This window comes from Saccharomyces kudriavzevii (genome assembly GCF_947243775.1).
Source record: "Saccharomyces kudriavzevii IFO 1802 strain IFO1802 genome assembly, chromosome: 8".
Taxonomy (NCBI): domain Eukaryota; kingdom Fungi; phylum Ascomycota; class Saccharomycetes; order Saccharomycetales; family Saccharomycetaceae; genus Saccharomyces; species Saccharomyces kudriavzevii.
In genome coordinates this window covers 356,862-370,238 of record NC_079279.1, presented here as the reverse complement: position 1 = coordinate 370,238, position 13,377 = coordinate 356,862, and the positions used below count along the sequence as shown (strand labels likewise).

The 13,377-nt window shown below is 37.5% G+C and overlaps 8 protein-coding genes and 1 non-coding gene across 9 annotated transcripts; 4 read left to right on the top strand and 5 right to left on the bottom strand.

The window, feature by feature from the left end:
- Positions 1 to 296: 296 nt before the first annotated feature.
- Positions 297 to 1,913, bottom strand: CRP1 (Crp1p; the record flags this gene model as incomplete). The annotated part of the gene is made up of 1 exon (XM_056228530.1): positions 297 to 1,913. The coding sequence occupies one exon, from the start codon at positions 1,911 to 1,913 to the stop codon at positions 297 to 299; it is 1,617 nt and encodes a 538-aa protein (XP_056088242.1).
- A 1,586-nt stretch (positions 1,914 to 3,499) lies between these two features.
- On the top strand, positions 3,500 to 3,600 carry Skdi_8.trna9P. The gene is made up of 2 exons: positions 3,500 to 3,535; positions 3,565 to 3,600. It is a non-coding gene; the product is annotated as a tRNA-Pro (tRNA).
- Positions 3,601 to 3,769: 169 nt separating this feature from the next.
- Positions 3,770 to 4,717, top strand: DCD1 (deoxycytidine monophosphate deaminase; the record flags this gene model as incomplete). Its single annotated transcript, XM_056228529.1, has 1 exon — positions 3,770 to 4,717. The coding sequence occupies one exon, from the start codon at positions 3,770 to 3,772 to the stop codon at positions 4,715 to 4,717; it is 948 nt and encodes a 315-aa protein (XP_056088241.1).
- A 334-nt stretch (positions 4,718 to 5,051) lies between these two features.
- Positions 5,052 to 5,264, bottom strand: RPC10 (DNA-directed RNA polymerase core subunit RPC10; the record flags this gene model as incomplete). Its single annotated transcript, XM_056228528.1, has 1 exon — positions 5,052 to 5,264. The coding sequence occupies one exon, from the start codon at positions 5,262 to 5,264 to the stop codon at positions 5,052 to 5,054; it is 213 nt and encodes a 70-aa protein (XP_056088240.1).
- Positions 5,265 to 6,068: 804 nt separating this feature from the next.
- Positions 6,069 to 7,016, bottom strand: DSE2 (Dse2p; the record flags this gene model as incomplete). The annotated part of the gene is made up of 1 exon (XM_056228527.1): positions 6,069 to 7,016. The coding sequence occupies one exon, from the start codon at positions 7,014 to 7,016 to the stop codon at positions 6,069 to 6,071; it is 948 nt and encodes a 315-aa protein (XP_056088239.1).
- Positions 7,017 to 8,142: 1,126 nt separating this feature from the next.
- Positions 8,143 to 9,093, bottom strand: CHS7 (Chs7p; the record flags this gene model as incomplete). Its single annotated transcript, XM_056228525.1, has 1 exon — positions 8,143 to 9,093. The coding sequence occupies one exon, from the start codon at positions 9,091 to 9,093 to the stop codon at positions 8,143 to 8,145; it is 951 nt and encodes a 316-aa protein (XP_056088238.1).
- An 805-nt stretch (positions 9,094 to 9,898) lies between these two features.
- RPL42B (60S ribosomal protein eL42) lies at positions 9,899 to 10,629 on the top strand (the record flags this gene model as incomplete). The annotated part of the gene is made up of 2 exons (XM_056228524.1): positions 9,899 to 9,902; positions 10,313 to 10,629. 2 exons carry the CDS (start codon positions 9,899 to 9,901, stop codon positions 10,627 to 10,629), a joined length of 321 nt encoding a protein of 106 aa, XP_056088237.1.
- Positions 10,630 to 11,391: 762 nt separating this feature from the next.
- SKDI08G1870 (uncharacterized protein) lies at positions 11,392 to 12,117 on the bottom strand (the record flags this gene model as incomplete). Its single annotated transcript, XM_056228523.1, has 1 exon — positions 11,392 to 12,117. The coding sequence occupies one exon, from the start codon at positions 12,115 to 12,117 to the stop codon at positions 11,392 to 11,394; it is 726 nt and encodes a 241-aa protein (XP_056088236.1).
- A 129-nt stretch (positions 12,118 to 12,246) lies between these two features.
- On the top strand, positions 12,247 to 12,495 carry SKDI08G1860 (uncharacterized protein; the record flags this gene model as incomplete). Its single annotated transcript, XM_056228522.1, has 1 exon — positions 12,247 to 12,495. One exon carries the CDS (start codon positions 12,247 to 12,249, stop codon positions 12,493 to 12,495), a length of 249 nt encoding a protein of 82 aa, XP_056088235.1.
- Between the last annotated feature and the right edge of the window lie 882 nt (positions 12,496 to 13,377).

Here is a 13,377-nt window from a genome sequence, read left to right as displayed (position 1 = left end):
AACAAAAAATTACAACAGAAAAAGGAACAAATCATACATTATTTTTATTGTTATTATTATTATTATTATTATAATTATTATTATTATTATTATTATTATTATTATTATTATTATTATTATTATTATTATTATTATTATTAGTGTTGTTATTATTAGTATTAGTATTGTTATTATTATTAGTGTTGTTATTATTAGTATTAGTATTGTTATTACTATTATTATTGGTATTAGTAGTAGTAGTATTATTTTTATTTTTTTTTACAATGTGCAAATGCGAGAGTAATCATTTGACTAGTTTATTTAAATAGCTTTTTCAATTTGCCAAAGAAACCAGTCTTTTTCTTTTTTGGCTCTTCAGATGTTGACGACAAAGGAGAAGCTGTCTGCTTCTTTAGAGGTTTCACGGGTACTTTTTTAGATTCTTTAGTAGAACGTTTCTTTTCTGAGGTAGATTCTGATCTCTTGATTTCTTTAGAGCACTTTCCCTCCTGTCTTTTCTTCTTTTTTTTCTTTTCTTTTTCTTCAGAAACTGCAGGTGATTTTTTACGTTCACCTTGGGGATATTCTGCCAAGACTGGTTTAGAATCTTTGGTAGCACCTGGGTCCAAAGTAAAAACTTCCTCCTGTTCAAGCTTGCCTTCTGTTTCTTTAAATGTGTCCACAGCATCTCCAGTAGGTTCATGCTTCTCCACCAATTCAAGTTGTACAGTCTCCCCTACTGGTTCATCTTGTGAGGATTTGCGAATAGGCATTTGGGCTTTTGGAGTGGCTAGTGCTTTAACCGAGGTAACTGTTCCCAATTGAGAAGCGGGGTCTTGCACTTTGGAAGCGTTTGTCTCAATTTCAGCAACGGGTTCATCAGTTTGTGGAAGTTCAGCCGCCTTCGCCACAGCTGGTGCATCAACGGAAGGTTCAACGGCAGGTTCAGGAACTTGAATTTTCTTATTTAATCTCTCGTTCAGCTCTTTAGCATCGACGTCTCTAATTTCGCTGAATTCTTTGATTTCATTTGGGTTGGGGACCAGAACAGGACCTGGTCCGCCAATAAGATTGTTTGACTGAGTGGTGCTTGTATTTTGATCGATTGGTAGGATATGAAAGTTGCCTGGAGCTTCATTGGAAGTATCCACGGGTTCCGCTAATGGAGTTTCCTCCCTTGACGTGCCGGTTATATCTTCAGTAGTGGTTCCGGTCATCCCGTCTTCACCCTCCTTTTCTTCTTCGCCACCATCCAAACTCTCACTCGACTTCCTGTTGCCCTTACTGTTCTTCTTCTTCAACTTAGATCTCCTTTTCTTGTTGTTTCTTTTGCCCTTCTTTCTATTACTTGTAGAAGGTGGCCCTGCTGCTCGGGAAGGTTTACCACATAGTAAGCCACCTGCCTCTGGGATTCTGCTAGCGCCAACGACTTCTTGAGTTTCAACCAGATCTGTGATTTCAAGAAAATTGTTTTCGATTCCCTCACTAACATGCTCTTTCTTGTATGAATCACTGACGCACCAGACACCGTCCACAATAAACTTAAACTGAAATTTATAATTCTTGTCAGCCAATTTAACAGGCATAGTTATTTCGAAATTGCCCTTAGCGGTCTTCACGAGGGGTAAAGTACCTCTCCAGTCATCAAACGTTCCAGTTAGGATAACGTCTTCGGGGCCAGCAGGCCAGCTAAAAGTGTAGTCAAACACGAGGTCCTCGCTCATCTTTACTATCCGGTTACTTTTCGTAGTGTGTTTGATGCTTTCTTTATTTGTATATAAGAGAAGTAAAAACAAATGGCGTAAAACCTTGTCCTTATCCTTGCCCGAATTGTTTATTTGGCGATGAGATCGAGTTTCAACAATTTGAGCAACGCCACTTTCTTTCGGAAGGGTAACGCATTTCATCAAAAAAGAAAGAAAATGGTGCAACATTAATCACCTATTAAACTCATGCACTAATGTAAGATGCATGGCTTGATAGGAGCTGAGAAACAGAGATGCTGCAAGATATCCTCTTCTTTCAACATTGGTAAGCCATCACCCTATCAACTTAGTACTGTGAGGAATGTATGTTCTCTGAATCGTTGACTCTGTCAACACGGAAAGAAACCTGATACATCGTAGCCGCTGTCACATAACACACTCATTTCTTCGAATGCCAAATAAATTCAGCTCCGGATGGCTGGATTTTTCATCTTGCATTTTGTCAGTAGTGACTCTCTACGCACGCCAAATTTATTTTCGTTGCGCTGGAACAACATCCGACTATCGCCCATTAATTACTAGTATAAAGAATCATTTAGATGGTCAATAACATATACCTAGCGTGTGCTTCAGAACGAAGAGTGTTAACTGGCAGTTCGGGCAGTAGACATAGACGAAGAAAAAATTACCAACGAGACGTCAACTTGGTACTTATATATAAAGAATATGGGTCCTTACATTAAACATAATTGAATTCCCAATCTCACCACCTTTTGAACAAATTCAGTGTGTCCAATCGGCGTGTGCTTCATGTGCCTTTCTTATATAGTATACGAATGGTTTGCTTTCACGCTTAGCTAGCATTTATTTACAAATTATCAACAAAAGTGGGATCCCAACAATTAGTACAAGATTGCCACTTATTTCAGACCATTTCGCACCAAGTTACATATGAAAACATGTTGGAACAATAACCAACTATTCATCAGTTACTAGAACAGCTGATTAATACATTCAATCACGTAACTGGAAGATTACCATATACGGTGTTAAGAAGATGACCAAAATTATCAGACTAGTGAAATAAGATTCAAAACTGTTGATAATTAGTAGTATTAATTAAGAATAAAAGCAGAAATCTTTCTTATACTTTATATAAGAGAGGTATATAAAACACACGCCGATTGGACATATTAAGTATGTTCAACATAAAAATAAACTAGGGAATTTACTATAAGTTCAATGTAACGACTCATATCATTTATATATAAATTCCAAGTTGATGTTCAATTAATGGATCTTTGTTTTCAGTTAAGATCACTCTTCGAACAGCTCGTTTAGCATCCCTTCATTCTACTAAAGATACGACATCTGTGTAGCATATACGAAGTACCATCTTAGAATACAATCTGAATACCTCAGATAGTAATGATGTTTACTCATGTGAATAATGATGAACCTACTTGTTCCAACAAAAACAGTCATCTAATTTAGTGGAAGCTGAAGCGCAAGGACTGATAATGCAATAGGATTAATGAATAACGACGTATAAAATGAAGGAAGAAATAAGAACAAGATTATGTAAAATTGTCGATTCCCTTTCGTGGATTCCTAAATCCATGAGGAGAATTTCTAGTATGTTCTATGTACATAATATTATTAACCTTACCAAAAATGTAATCCCAACAAATGTCACAAGATTTTACTGGATAATAAAACGAAAAGCAACAATTGGCTAAGCTGTGAAGTGTGTTTGTCTTTTGTTTACCGTTTTATGGGTATTTTTTTAAATAGTTTTCGTAACAATTTATAATGGGCGTGTGGTCTAGTGGTATGATTCTCGCTTTGGGTAACTTCTCGAATAACGAGAAGCAAATCATGCGAGAGGCCCTGGGTTCAATTCCCAGCTCGCCCCATTTTTTAGCAGCCTTTCTTGGAAATTTCAATAAAAACACGTTACGTAGTTTGTTTGAATATTTCTAAGGCAACTCTCGAGAACTGGGATACCTGCATTGGCTTCATGTTCATTTCATTTTTTTTTTTTTTTAATTAAGGTGATTGCACATACTTATATATAGCAAAAAATGTTGGTTGGAGTGAGCGGTACTAAGTTTTGTGGTTGTGAAGAAGTAATTCAATTATTGGTCGATCATTTTCATTTCGAATTACTGAATTATCTGAATAATTCTGATGAGATCTTGGATTATGCGACTAAAAATTACACAAAAAACTCGGTTGTGTTCTTAGAGACGTTATCCTTATTGGAGAAGTTGGAAAAAAGGCCTTTTTTCATTCATCTTTCCGTCGATGCTTCAGTAACTGCAAGAGTAGCCTTATACAAAAGAGTGAACTCTGCGAGAAATTTGCAATTGGAAAAGATGATTCAAGCCATTGATGAGCACGATTTTCAACCTGAAGGTATTAAGTTAAGAGAACGATCACACCTGAAATTCAAAATAGTCAATGAAGACTGTGATCGAAAGAAGCAAAGCTTAATCGATAATATCACCGCCCAATTGAAAATTCTTGGTAACAACGGGCAAAGCAGCAAAGAAAAGGCTCCGCTGATGAGGCCTAGTTGGGATAGCTACTTTATGAAGCTAGCCACGTTGGCGGCATCTCGTTCCAATTGCATGAAACGTAGGGTTGGTTGTGTAATTGTAAGGGAATGCAGAGTCATTGCCACTGGTTACAACGGGACGCCTCGACATCTAACCAATTGTTTTAACGGTGGTTGTCCACGTTGCAATGATGGTGATTCTAGAAACCTGCACACTTGTTTATGTTTACATGCAGAAGAAAACGCCTTACTAGAGGCTGGTAGGGACCGTGTAGGCCAAAATGCAACTTTATATTGTGATACTTGCCCCTGCTTAACCTGTTCTGTAAAGATCGTTCAAACAGGAATCAGTGAAGTGGTCTATAGCCAAACCTACAGGATGGATGAAGAGAGCTTCATAGTTTTAAGGAATGCAGGGATTACTGTTCGACAATTCAGTTTTATGGAAGAACCAAGAATTGTAATGATTTGATGACTGACGGCAGCTCTTCTGTTGAAAACAATATATTGGCTATAGAAAAAGCTACATAAGAACGGGTTGTAGTGTATAAACTAAAAACATCATGAACAGTGAAATGCCTTTCTTATATCCAATTATTATCGTACATTTGCATATATATAGGTATATTTTTCAATATAGTTTAATGTGTATTATACGGTTTTTCCTTAAAAATCATGATGAGCACCACAAAAACATGAATATGCGCCTGTTTATATGGTGTAAAACTTACGTTTTTTGTGAACAAACTTCATCCTCCATTATTCCGCCCTGCCAATTCCATGCATGGCTCTTAGCTTTTCTTACCTTATCTAGCTTCGAATTGAACCAATCTCTTAGTTCTAGCTTTCAATAAAATTCTGTGGCCACAGTCCTTACAACGAACAGCATCAGTTCTAGATAAAGATAATTTACTAGAACATTCAGCGCATATATACTTCAAAGTTGCAGTTCTAGCCTGGGAGGTACCCGCGGCAGCGGCATCTAAATTTGTTGGAATTTGGAACCCTTCACGAGACATGCTTTATTCGTATTCCTTTGTTATTTGAGCTGTTCTCTATAGTTGAAAATAATCTAGTCGATGATATAACATTGAATACTATCCTTCAATTTTCTAACTCTAAAATTTTACTTTAAATTTCATAGATGACAAAAATATCATATTTTACGAAATGCGATATTTAGATATTATACAGAACGACAATTTATTTGTAGTCTGGCTTTCATTTGCACCATACGCTTCAGTTATCCGTACAATAGTCTCAACGACATTAAGTAAAGATGTAAATCGGCGCAAGATCAAACGCTTAGAAATAATGGTACAGTCTTATTGAGTTTGTCACTAATTTACTTATGTAGCTCTTCAAATAGAACAACTGTAAAATTTTGATAATGGCCCTTAAAAACGCTGATTGGATGTCGTGGCAATCACAAATAATGAGAGTTCATTTGCAAAAGTATTATATCTTTGCACCGGAATTACTTAATAAATGAGAATATATGACTGTTTTTGGCGGTGATAATCAATGAAAAAATTTTCTAAAGCAAACTTTTCCAAAGTGGTAACTACTGAGCAAAACCTAAATTAATTAAGATAAACTTGAAAAACATTGAGTTACATTATATATCATGTATAATATTTGAAAATATAAGTTGAAAAGATTATGAAAAAAAAATGAAATAAAAATTTAGAAAACCTGGTTATAAAACATCAGGGAACAAATGAATAGATAATACTGTCTTTTACTTTCTTAAGAGAAAATAGTGGAAAAAATACGCCTGTGGATAAACAAAAAAAAAGCAACGGATCACTAATGCTTAAACACTAAATGATAACAGTGGCATAGATTGTATTTGTGCTCGTTATAGTGGTGGCCGCATCGACAGATTGTGATGGGCTAGTTAAGTAGACAGTACTATAATATTCATCGTCATCGTAAAAGACATAACAAGTGCCATCTGAGTTTGAGACAGATATTGACTGCGCAGAAGAAGATTGAAATGGCATAGATGTTGTTGTCCCGGAGGTTGTATCTGTTATGGAAGATTGTGTCAGAGTAGTTCTTGTTGCAGTAGATCCTGTTTGGGACGATTCAACAGAGGAAGTAGAAAGCGACAATGTTGAAGTAGATTGAGAGCTCTCATACTTTGAGCTGGATGGCGCCAATGTTATAATAGTGGAAAAAGAAGATGATGATGGCGATGGAGAAGAAAAAGATAACGAGGAGGAAAAGGAGGAGGAGGATGATGACACAGGAGAGGAAGAAGCTTTCAAAGATGCTTCCGAAGACTGGGAGGGGAGGGGTGATGGAACAAGAGTGGAAATGGAGGACGCAGAAGGTTCTGCTGTGCCAGCAGGCGTACTTGACGATTGAATGTTTTGGGATGATTCGATAGAAGATGTGGAGGTGGAAGAAATCAAAGAACTAGAAAAGGCCGATAGAGTAGTGGGAACACTAGAAGAAGCAACTAATGAATCTGTCTGAGTGGCACTAACTTGTTCTGAAGCCGATACTGTCGAGATCTCTGTTATTTTTTCAGTAGTGGAAGAGACAACCGAATTTGCTAAAGTGATTGGATATACTCTGGTAGTAGTATAGGAAATGGTTTTAACCACAACTCTTGCTGGCGCAAGAGTTTTGGTGTAGACAGCATAACTGTAGACAATTCCGTCGGAAGTAATAAGTTTAACTGTTTCCCCGTTGCTATTGGCTTCGATTGAGGAAAACAGAAGAAATAAAATATTGACTATAGTGATGAAATTGAATTTCATTGCGTTTGTTTCTTGTTAAAATAGTAAATTTAAAGGAGTGGCTTTGTCAAATCTATGAAAGAGATTTATATTGACAAAAGATTTTAAGGAGTGACTGTGGTTAGCTCTTTTGATAAAGAGTTTATAACAAAATATAGTAAGGAATGACTGGAGTTAGCTTAAAGTTCTAAAAATGTGAGTCAACAAAAAAATAACGCTTGAAAGAATGGTTATAGTTGGAATTGAAACTGTATAGTTTTCTTTGGCTTCAGTGTTGCTGTCTACTTATGGAGTTTAATATAGCTGTTTTTTCTGTGGTTCTACCAATAAGCATTGACTAGATTCAAGGGAAAGAATGAATGAGAAAAGTTTCTTCCTTATATACTTAGCAGGTGTGAACAAGATTTTCATCGTCTTCTAGAGTAAGTATTTCCTTTGAGGAGCAGCTAAGATTGCTGGTTCTTTTGTGTTTTTATTATTCGCTACCCTAAAAGAAATCATTTATTGCTCCTCACCTAACCGGAACGATTTTCTAGGGATCCTGCTCTCTTTTCTCTGAAGGTGGTCTTACATCTAGTCGCATTAACAGCAATGGCTTCATTTTTTTTTTTACTACCTTGTTTACTTTTCGTAAAATGTTTATTTACATTCGGGCAAAAGTGTAAACAGAAAAGAGACCAGCGAGAAGTATTTGAACCCGCACAGCGTTTAAAAAGTACGAAATTTCCCTCCCATTAGGGGACTTCTAGCGACATGTACTAATGAACAATGAAAGGAAATTTTCAGGAGAACCGGATAGAGGCTAAGATACTCGTTTGTGCTTCTCAGCTGAAGATTATTCGTCATCTTGCTTAATAAACATGGCACGACTATCCAATTTTTAAAGTGACTTTGCCAACGTGGTCGTTGTAACTAGTTGGCATTGAGCACCTTGATTTTGTGTTCGATGCCAAAAGGTGCGCAAGCATTATAGTGTCGTAACAACTACGTTCATTGATTTGAAGTCTGTTTTCTTACACACCTCCGTAAGTTTGAGAACATTCATAGAAGTTTAGTAGCGGTTTTAATTTGATTATAGTCCTGCTGTATTAGAATAAAGTAAAATATACACGTATTTTCTATATATGGTAATGGAAAATAGAAAGTTTCACATAAATCCATTATCATACACGACGTCGCCGTCCTTGTTCACGCTTACCCCAAATTCCAGGTCATCATCGGTAGTCATATCCCAGGTCTTGTAAACCATCATCAATGTAAAGATGTTACAGATGCTTCCAAAAAACAAGCCATCTAAGTAATGCTTGACCCCTTCGCATATTTGTGTGGAGAAGGCATAAACCAATACCTGTCCCGTTATGAAGAAAAACAATCCCAAAATGATTGCGCCTGTGGCCCACAGGTTTCGAACCACTAATAATGAAACCAGTAATTGACAAATAACGAAAACAAATAAGAAAATGGCATTTATTATGTAGACGACGACGATCATCCCTGAAGCATTCATGGTGGCTACTTTGTGATCAGCGATCCATGCTTTGAAAGTTAAAATAGACGCTAAGAAGTTAGCTATGAACCCCAATACGGATGCTCCACGAACGAGCAGCATGGACTTTGTAGTTCCATCTTCCCAGATATTGAAACCCAAAAACCCATTTATCAGTAAAGCCCAGCAACATGCCCCAGCAAATCCTATTTGTATAGCCACGAAGTATGGATATGACTCAGAACCAGGAGGAGATACGCCGCAATCCACTACCAAAGTGAATATTATCAATAGCAAAGTCAGTTGGAAGAAGTAAAGATACTCAGACCTGCCAATAGCGGTGTACTTCTGCCTTATATTATAAAGTATAATCAAAATGACACCTAGTGCACCAATATTGATGAATGCGTTCCCAACATCAAAAATGACTGTATTAGCGAGATCAATCGATCGAGCATAACAACGTGGAAGTACACCTACATTTAGATTCAACGGATCAAAATTATGTATGACTGTCAAGTTCGATAGTATCAAATGAGTTTTGGATTTTATCACAGAGCATAGTGGTAATGGGGTCTTCGAGCATATGGCAGCAAAATCACTAAAGGCCATATTATGTTTCAGCTTTCGTATTTACCGAACGACACAATTTTTAATAATAATTCTATAGCAATAAGCTTCCCAAGTCCAGCTAACTCCTAAAATGAGTCTTAGTGTCCAACTGTAGCCTTCTTGACGATTTTTTATACTCTTTTAAATTAATTAATATAGTATGCTATTTTTATACCGAAATTGGATCCTTTTTGATTTCGTGTCTTGTGAAACTTTTTCAATATTTAACCGTTTTGAGAAAGCGAAGCGGGCAACACCGCGGGAATGTCAATATACTGTTGTAACAACTTAAAACAACATACTGCGGTCGCTATCGATGAACCGTAAGCTAGTAGCGCGAAGTTAGATTTTTTTGCTCTGTGTGTTAATCTTTAAGACGCTATGATGCTTCTATTTTAGCAGAAATAAGACTGTTACATCGGAACATCCGAACACCAAAAACACCCACACCCCATATGGGTTTTGCAAAATTATGCAACTCTTGAAATAATTTGAAGGTGGCCGCCAAAAAATAAGATCAGGCTCCTACTGCTTGTAAGGAGGGCGCCTTTCGTTTAGGGCGGAGATGCGCCCAGAGAGAGTCTTTCATGAGACGATGCGATGCTGTTGGTAGTCTCGTCCGGTGAGACGACGGTCCATGCTAGCGGGAGAGGGGGGGCCATTTACACCAGACAGGTGGGGCCGGTTGTCAAAATGCACTCGGAGATACATCGATATTGCAAATAATGTATATCTTAATTGAAAAGCTAGATTTCGCTGTTCTGCCATATACTGAAGGAGATTAAGCAAAAAACAATCAGTAATAATGGGTATGTGGACGACAAGAATAGACAAGACATGTTAATTTTCATTGTTGAGGATATGGGAAAGTACTGCACGAATGATAGAACGTCGAAGAGATTTCAAAATACCCAGAATGCCAGAAGATAATCATAGCGAACAAAAAATAAATAGCATGGCTTACATGCTATTTTCGCTTAGCCACAAACTTTCATTGCAACGCATAGTGCTGGATATCAAAGAGAGATTTTAATTCGTCGTCAGAATGACACGGTAGCGCGAGCTTAAGTGGAACGCACCAGTTGATGATCATGATAAATTTATGGAATTGATAGTTAAAAAAAACAGTTAATTACATGCAGAGTCCAGTTTTTTTCAGGAATATCGTTACTAACAAGTGCCCATCATGATAAATGTATCTTGGAATTTTTTTAATCAGTTAACGTCCCAAAGACCAGAAAGACCTACTGTAAGGGTAAGACCTGTCGTAAGCACACTCAACACAAGGTTACTCAATACAAAGCTGGTAAGGCTTCTTTGTTCGCTCAAGGTAAGAGACGTTATGACCGTAAACAATCTGGTTTCGGTGGTCAAACCAAGCCTGTTTTCCATAAGAAAGCTAAGACTACCAAGAAGGTTGTTTTGAGATTGGAATGTGTCAAATGTAAGACCAGAGCTCAGTTGACCTTGAAGAGATGTAAGCACTTCGAATTGGGTGGTGAAAAGAAGCAAAAGGGTCAAGCTTTGCAATTCTGAGAGTTATGTTTATCGTTTTATTATATCTATATAATTATACTTTGACCATTAGAAACTTTTTGTAAATTTTGCATGCTTAACTCTTTAATATTTTGAAAATCTGCCTATTAGGCCCAACTTTATAGCCCAGGCAATTTAGAGGAAACACAAAAATCCTGGAAATTGTATTCAAGCGTTTGCCTGAGCAATTCAAAATGTGAGGATGCTTACTAAAAAAATGAAAATTAGAAGCAGCACGCTTTAGAATACATTTAGTTCTGCGCAATGCATACCGTCAAGAGAAACAAGAAGTAAATAAATGCATGTATAGAGTAATAAAAATGTAGATACAGCTGATTCCCAATACCTCATTTCAAAATGATCAACATCAGGCGCCCAGCAACGTTCAATCTATCTACGCTTCAGCACTACCAAAAATGGGAAAAACATAGAACATTTAGCCATTCCCTGCAACCTTATGAAAAAGCTGCATGTAGTGGTAGTACATTCGCGATATAATTATGATGTTGGCCCTTTAAAACAAATATCAAGAAAAAATTAAACTAGATTATATAAATGAAATTACAGAAGCCTGTACAAATCCGCCCCGACTTTTTATATTGCGATTTCCGAGATTTTATTTTTTACTTCTTCAAGCTTACCCTGGTTCCAGATTTTGGAAGCGCCAGTGTAGGGCTAGCAATGAGGAATGGTAGCAAAAATAAGGATGCATCCCACCTTATATACAGAGTTCCAACAGCAGTTCTACCATGGTAGAAAAAATCAACTCTTATATCCTTTATCCGTTTGCTTCTTGATGTTCTTAGGCGGAAAATTTTGATAAAGAACATAATAACCCCATGTAACAATGGAAACGACAGCAAAGATTATCGATTTATACGGTTCCTCTAAGTCTAGGAATGGATATGGATAGGCCTGACCTCGCTTCGCATCTATCAGGAATGCTAAATACTGAAAATATGAGAACGCTAGACTGGTCACAATAAGCCATGCCACCTTGTTCGATAGTTTAAACCTTAAACCAGAACCGGATAAGTAGTGATCTGCCAGTAAATATAAAATCGGGTACAAGTGGATTGCCATATCCACTGTAATGGGAAAAGGTGCCTTCGCAGTAGAATCAACACCATGCATAATTAAACTGACAAAGAATAGTCTTAGCGGCCAATAAACGGTTGTCACAATAGACTCCAATACCAAAGAAACAGGTAAAGTGATGTGCCTACTAACAAAGTCAGCCTTCGCCTTGAATTGCGGACTACTTCCGGAGTTATTTTGAATAAAATAATTACTAATATTAATTGCATTATTAATGATTGTGGCGATAATAGATATAATAGTCAAAAATTGCTTGTGACCAGCCTTACTCAAACATGGAGGTAAAATCACAGAGGTAGCCCGAAAAAAACCCCATGAGCTTGTCAAAAGACACAGGGTGTTAAGGGCCAGAGTGAAGCGCGTTGGTTTTGTTGATATCAAGGAAGACATTGATAATTTCTTTCTCTAATGCGGTCTTATAATACAAGATTGTCAAGAGTAAGTTGGAGTTGTTTATAGAAAACGTATTACAATTCGAGAAAAAGGGACTTATATATCTGTCGGAGATCTTTTTATTAAATGCGAAGCGCAGACTTTTCTAGTCCGCGGATCCTGTCAAATTTAATAAGCAGGCGCGAAAGGCAACAAGAGATGATCTCCATTGTAACGTTCTCTCTGAGAATCAAAAGTTACCTGCTGTCACAGTGCAAAATCTATCATCCCCTCTCAAGCGATCTAATGCAGATAATCTCCTTCTTGACCTTCATACCTCTGGCATACCTTGAAACTTTAGCATTTGCCCAAAGAAAAAGGCTTTTAAAACATTAGCCGATATGAATGAGTGAACCCAGAAAAGATGGTCTGGCCAATGAAAGTACTGGCTGATTCATTGAAGAAATTCTATGGACCAGTTCAAATCTTATTCTGTTTGTTCATATACTGAAGGCAATCCTTGCAGATAAGATTTACCGCATCATTCTTTCTCGCAAGCGGACAAGAACGTTTACTGGTTTAAACTGCAAGCTGCCCTTTGCTCACCTTCCTTGCTTACCTGAATAGAGGAGCGCTTTGAATTTCCGCTAATGCTACGGCATTGTTTCCATCACTAATCAGATACCAGAAGGCCAGCGGAAAAAGCCAAAAGAAAAGGCTGTGAGAAAAAGGGAGGAAAGCGTACCGGTGGCAACGTTGTACAGCATTCATATTTATTGTCTAATTGCCACCTCCAATCGAAACGTGGTTCACGTTATGGCGCATCCATCTTGAGGGATCTGCAATATATGTCCACATTAAGGGTGCACATATATTGCGTCACTTGTCTGCATCAACTTGCAGACGCTTCCCTTAAAATTCGCCCGAAGAAGCTAAGCCGAAGCGACAGAGCCTTTTTTTTGCGTCAAAGGAACGCGACGATCTACCGCAAAAGTACCACTCTGTAATAAAGGGCTGCAGTAGTTCTTACCAAATACTAGCTGGCGCATAGAAGCAATTTTCTGCGCCCTTTAAAAATACAAGATTAGCGCGAAAGGACTCTCTTGGCTTAGCGATGAGCTTCCAATGCTGATCTTGTCCTTACGGATGAAAAATTAGGGAAAAACGTGTGCCAAAGACCCGTTTCCAAGGCTTCGGTTGATCAATGACCATCCCCTTTTAACAATTGTCCTTTCTAGAATTCCCTTAAATGCTACTCATCAGAAATACTATAAAAAT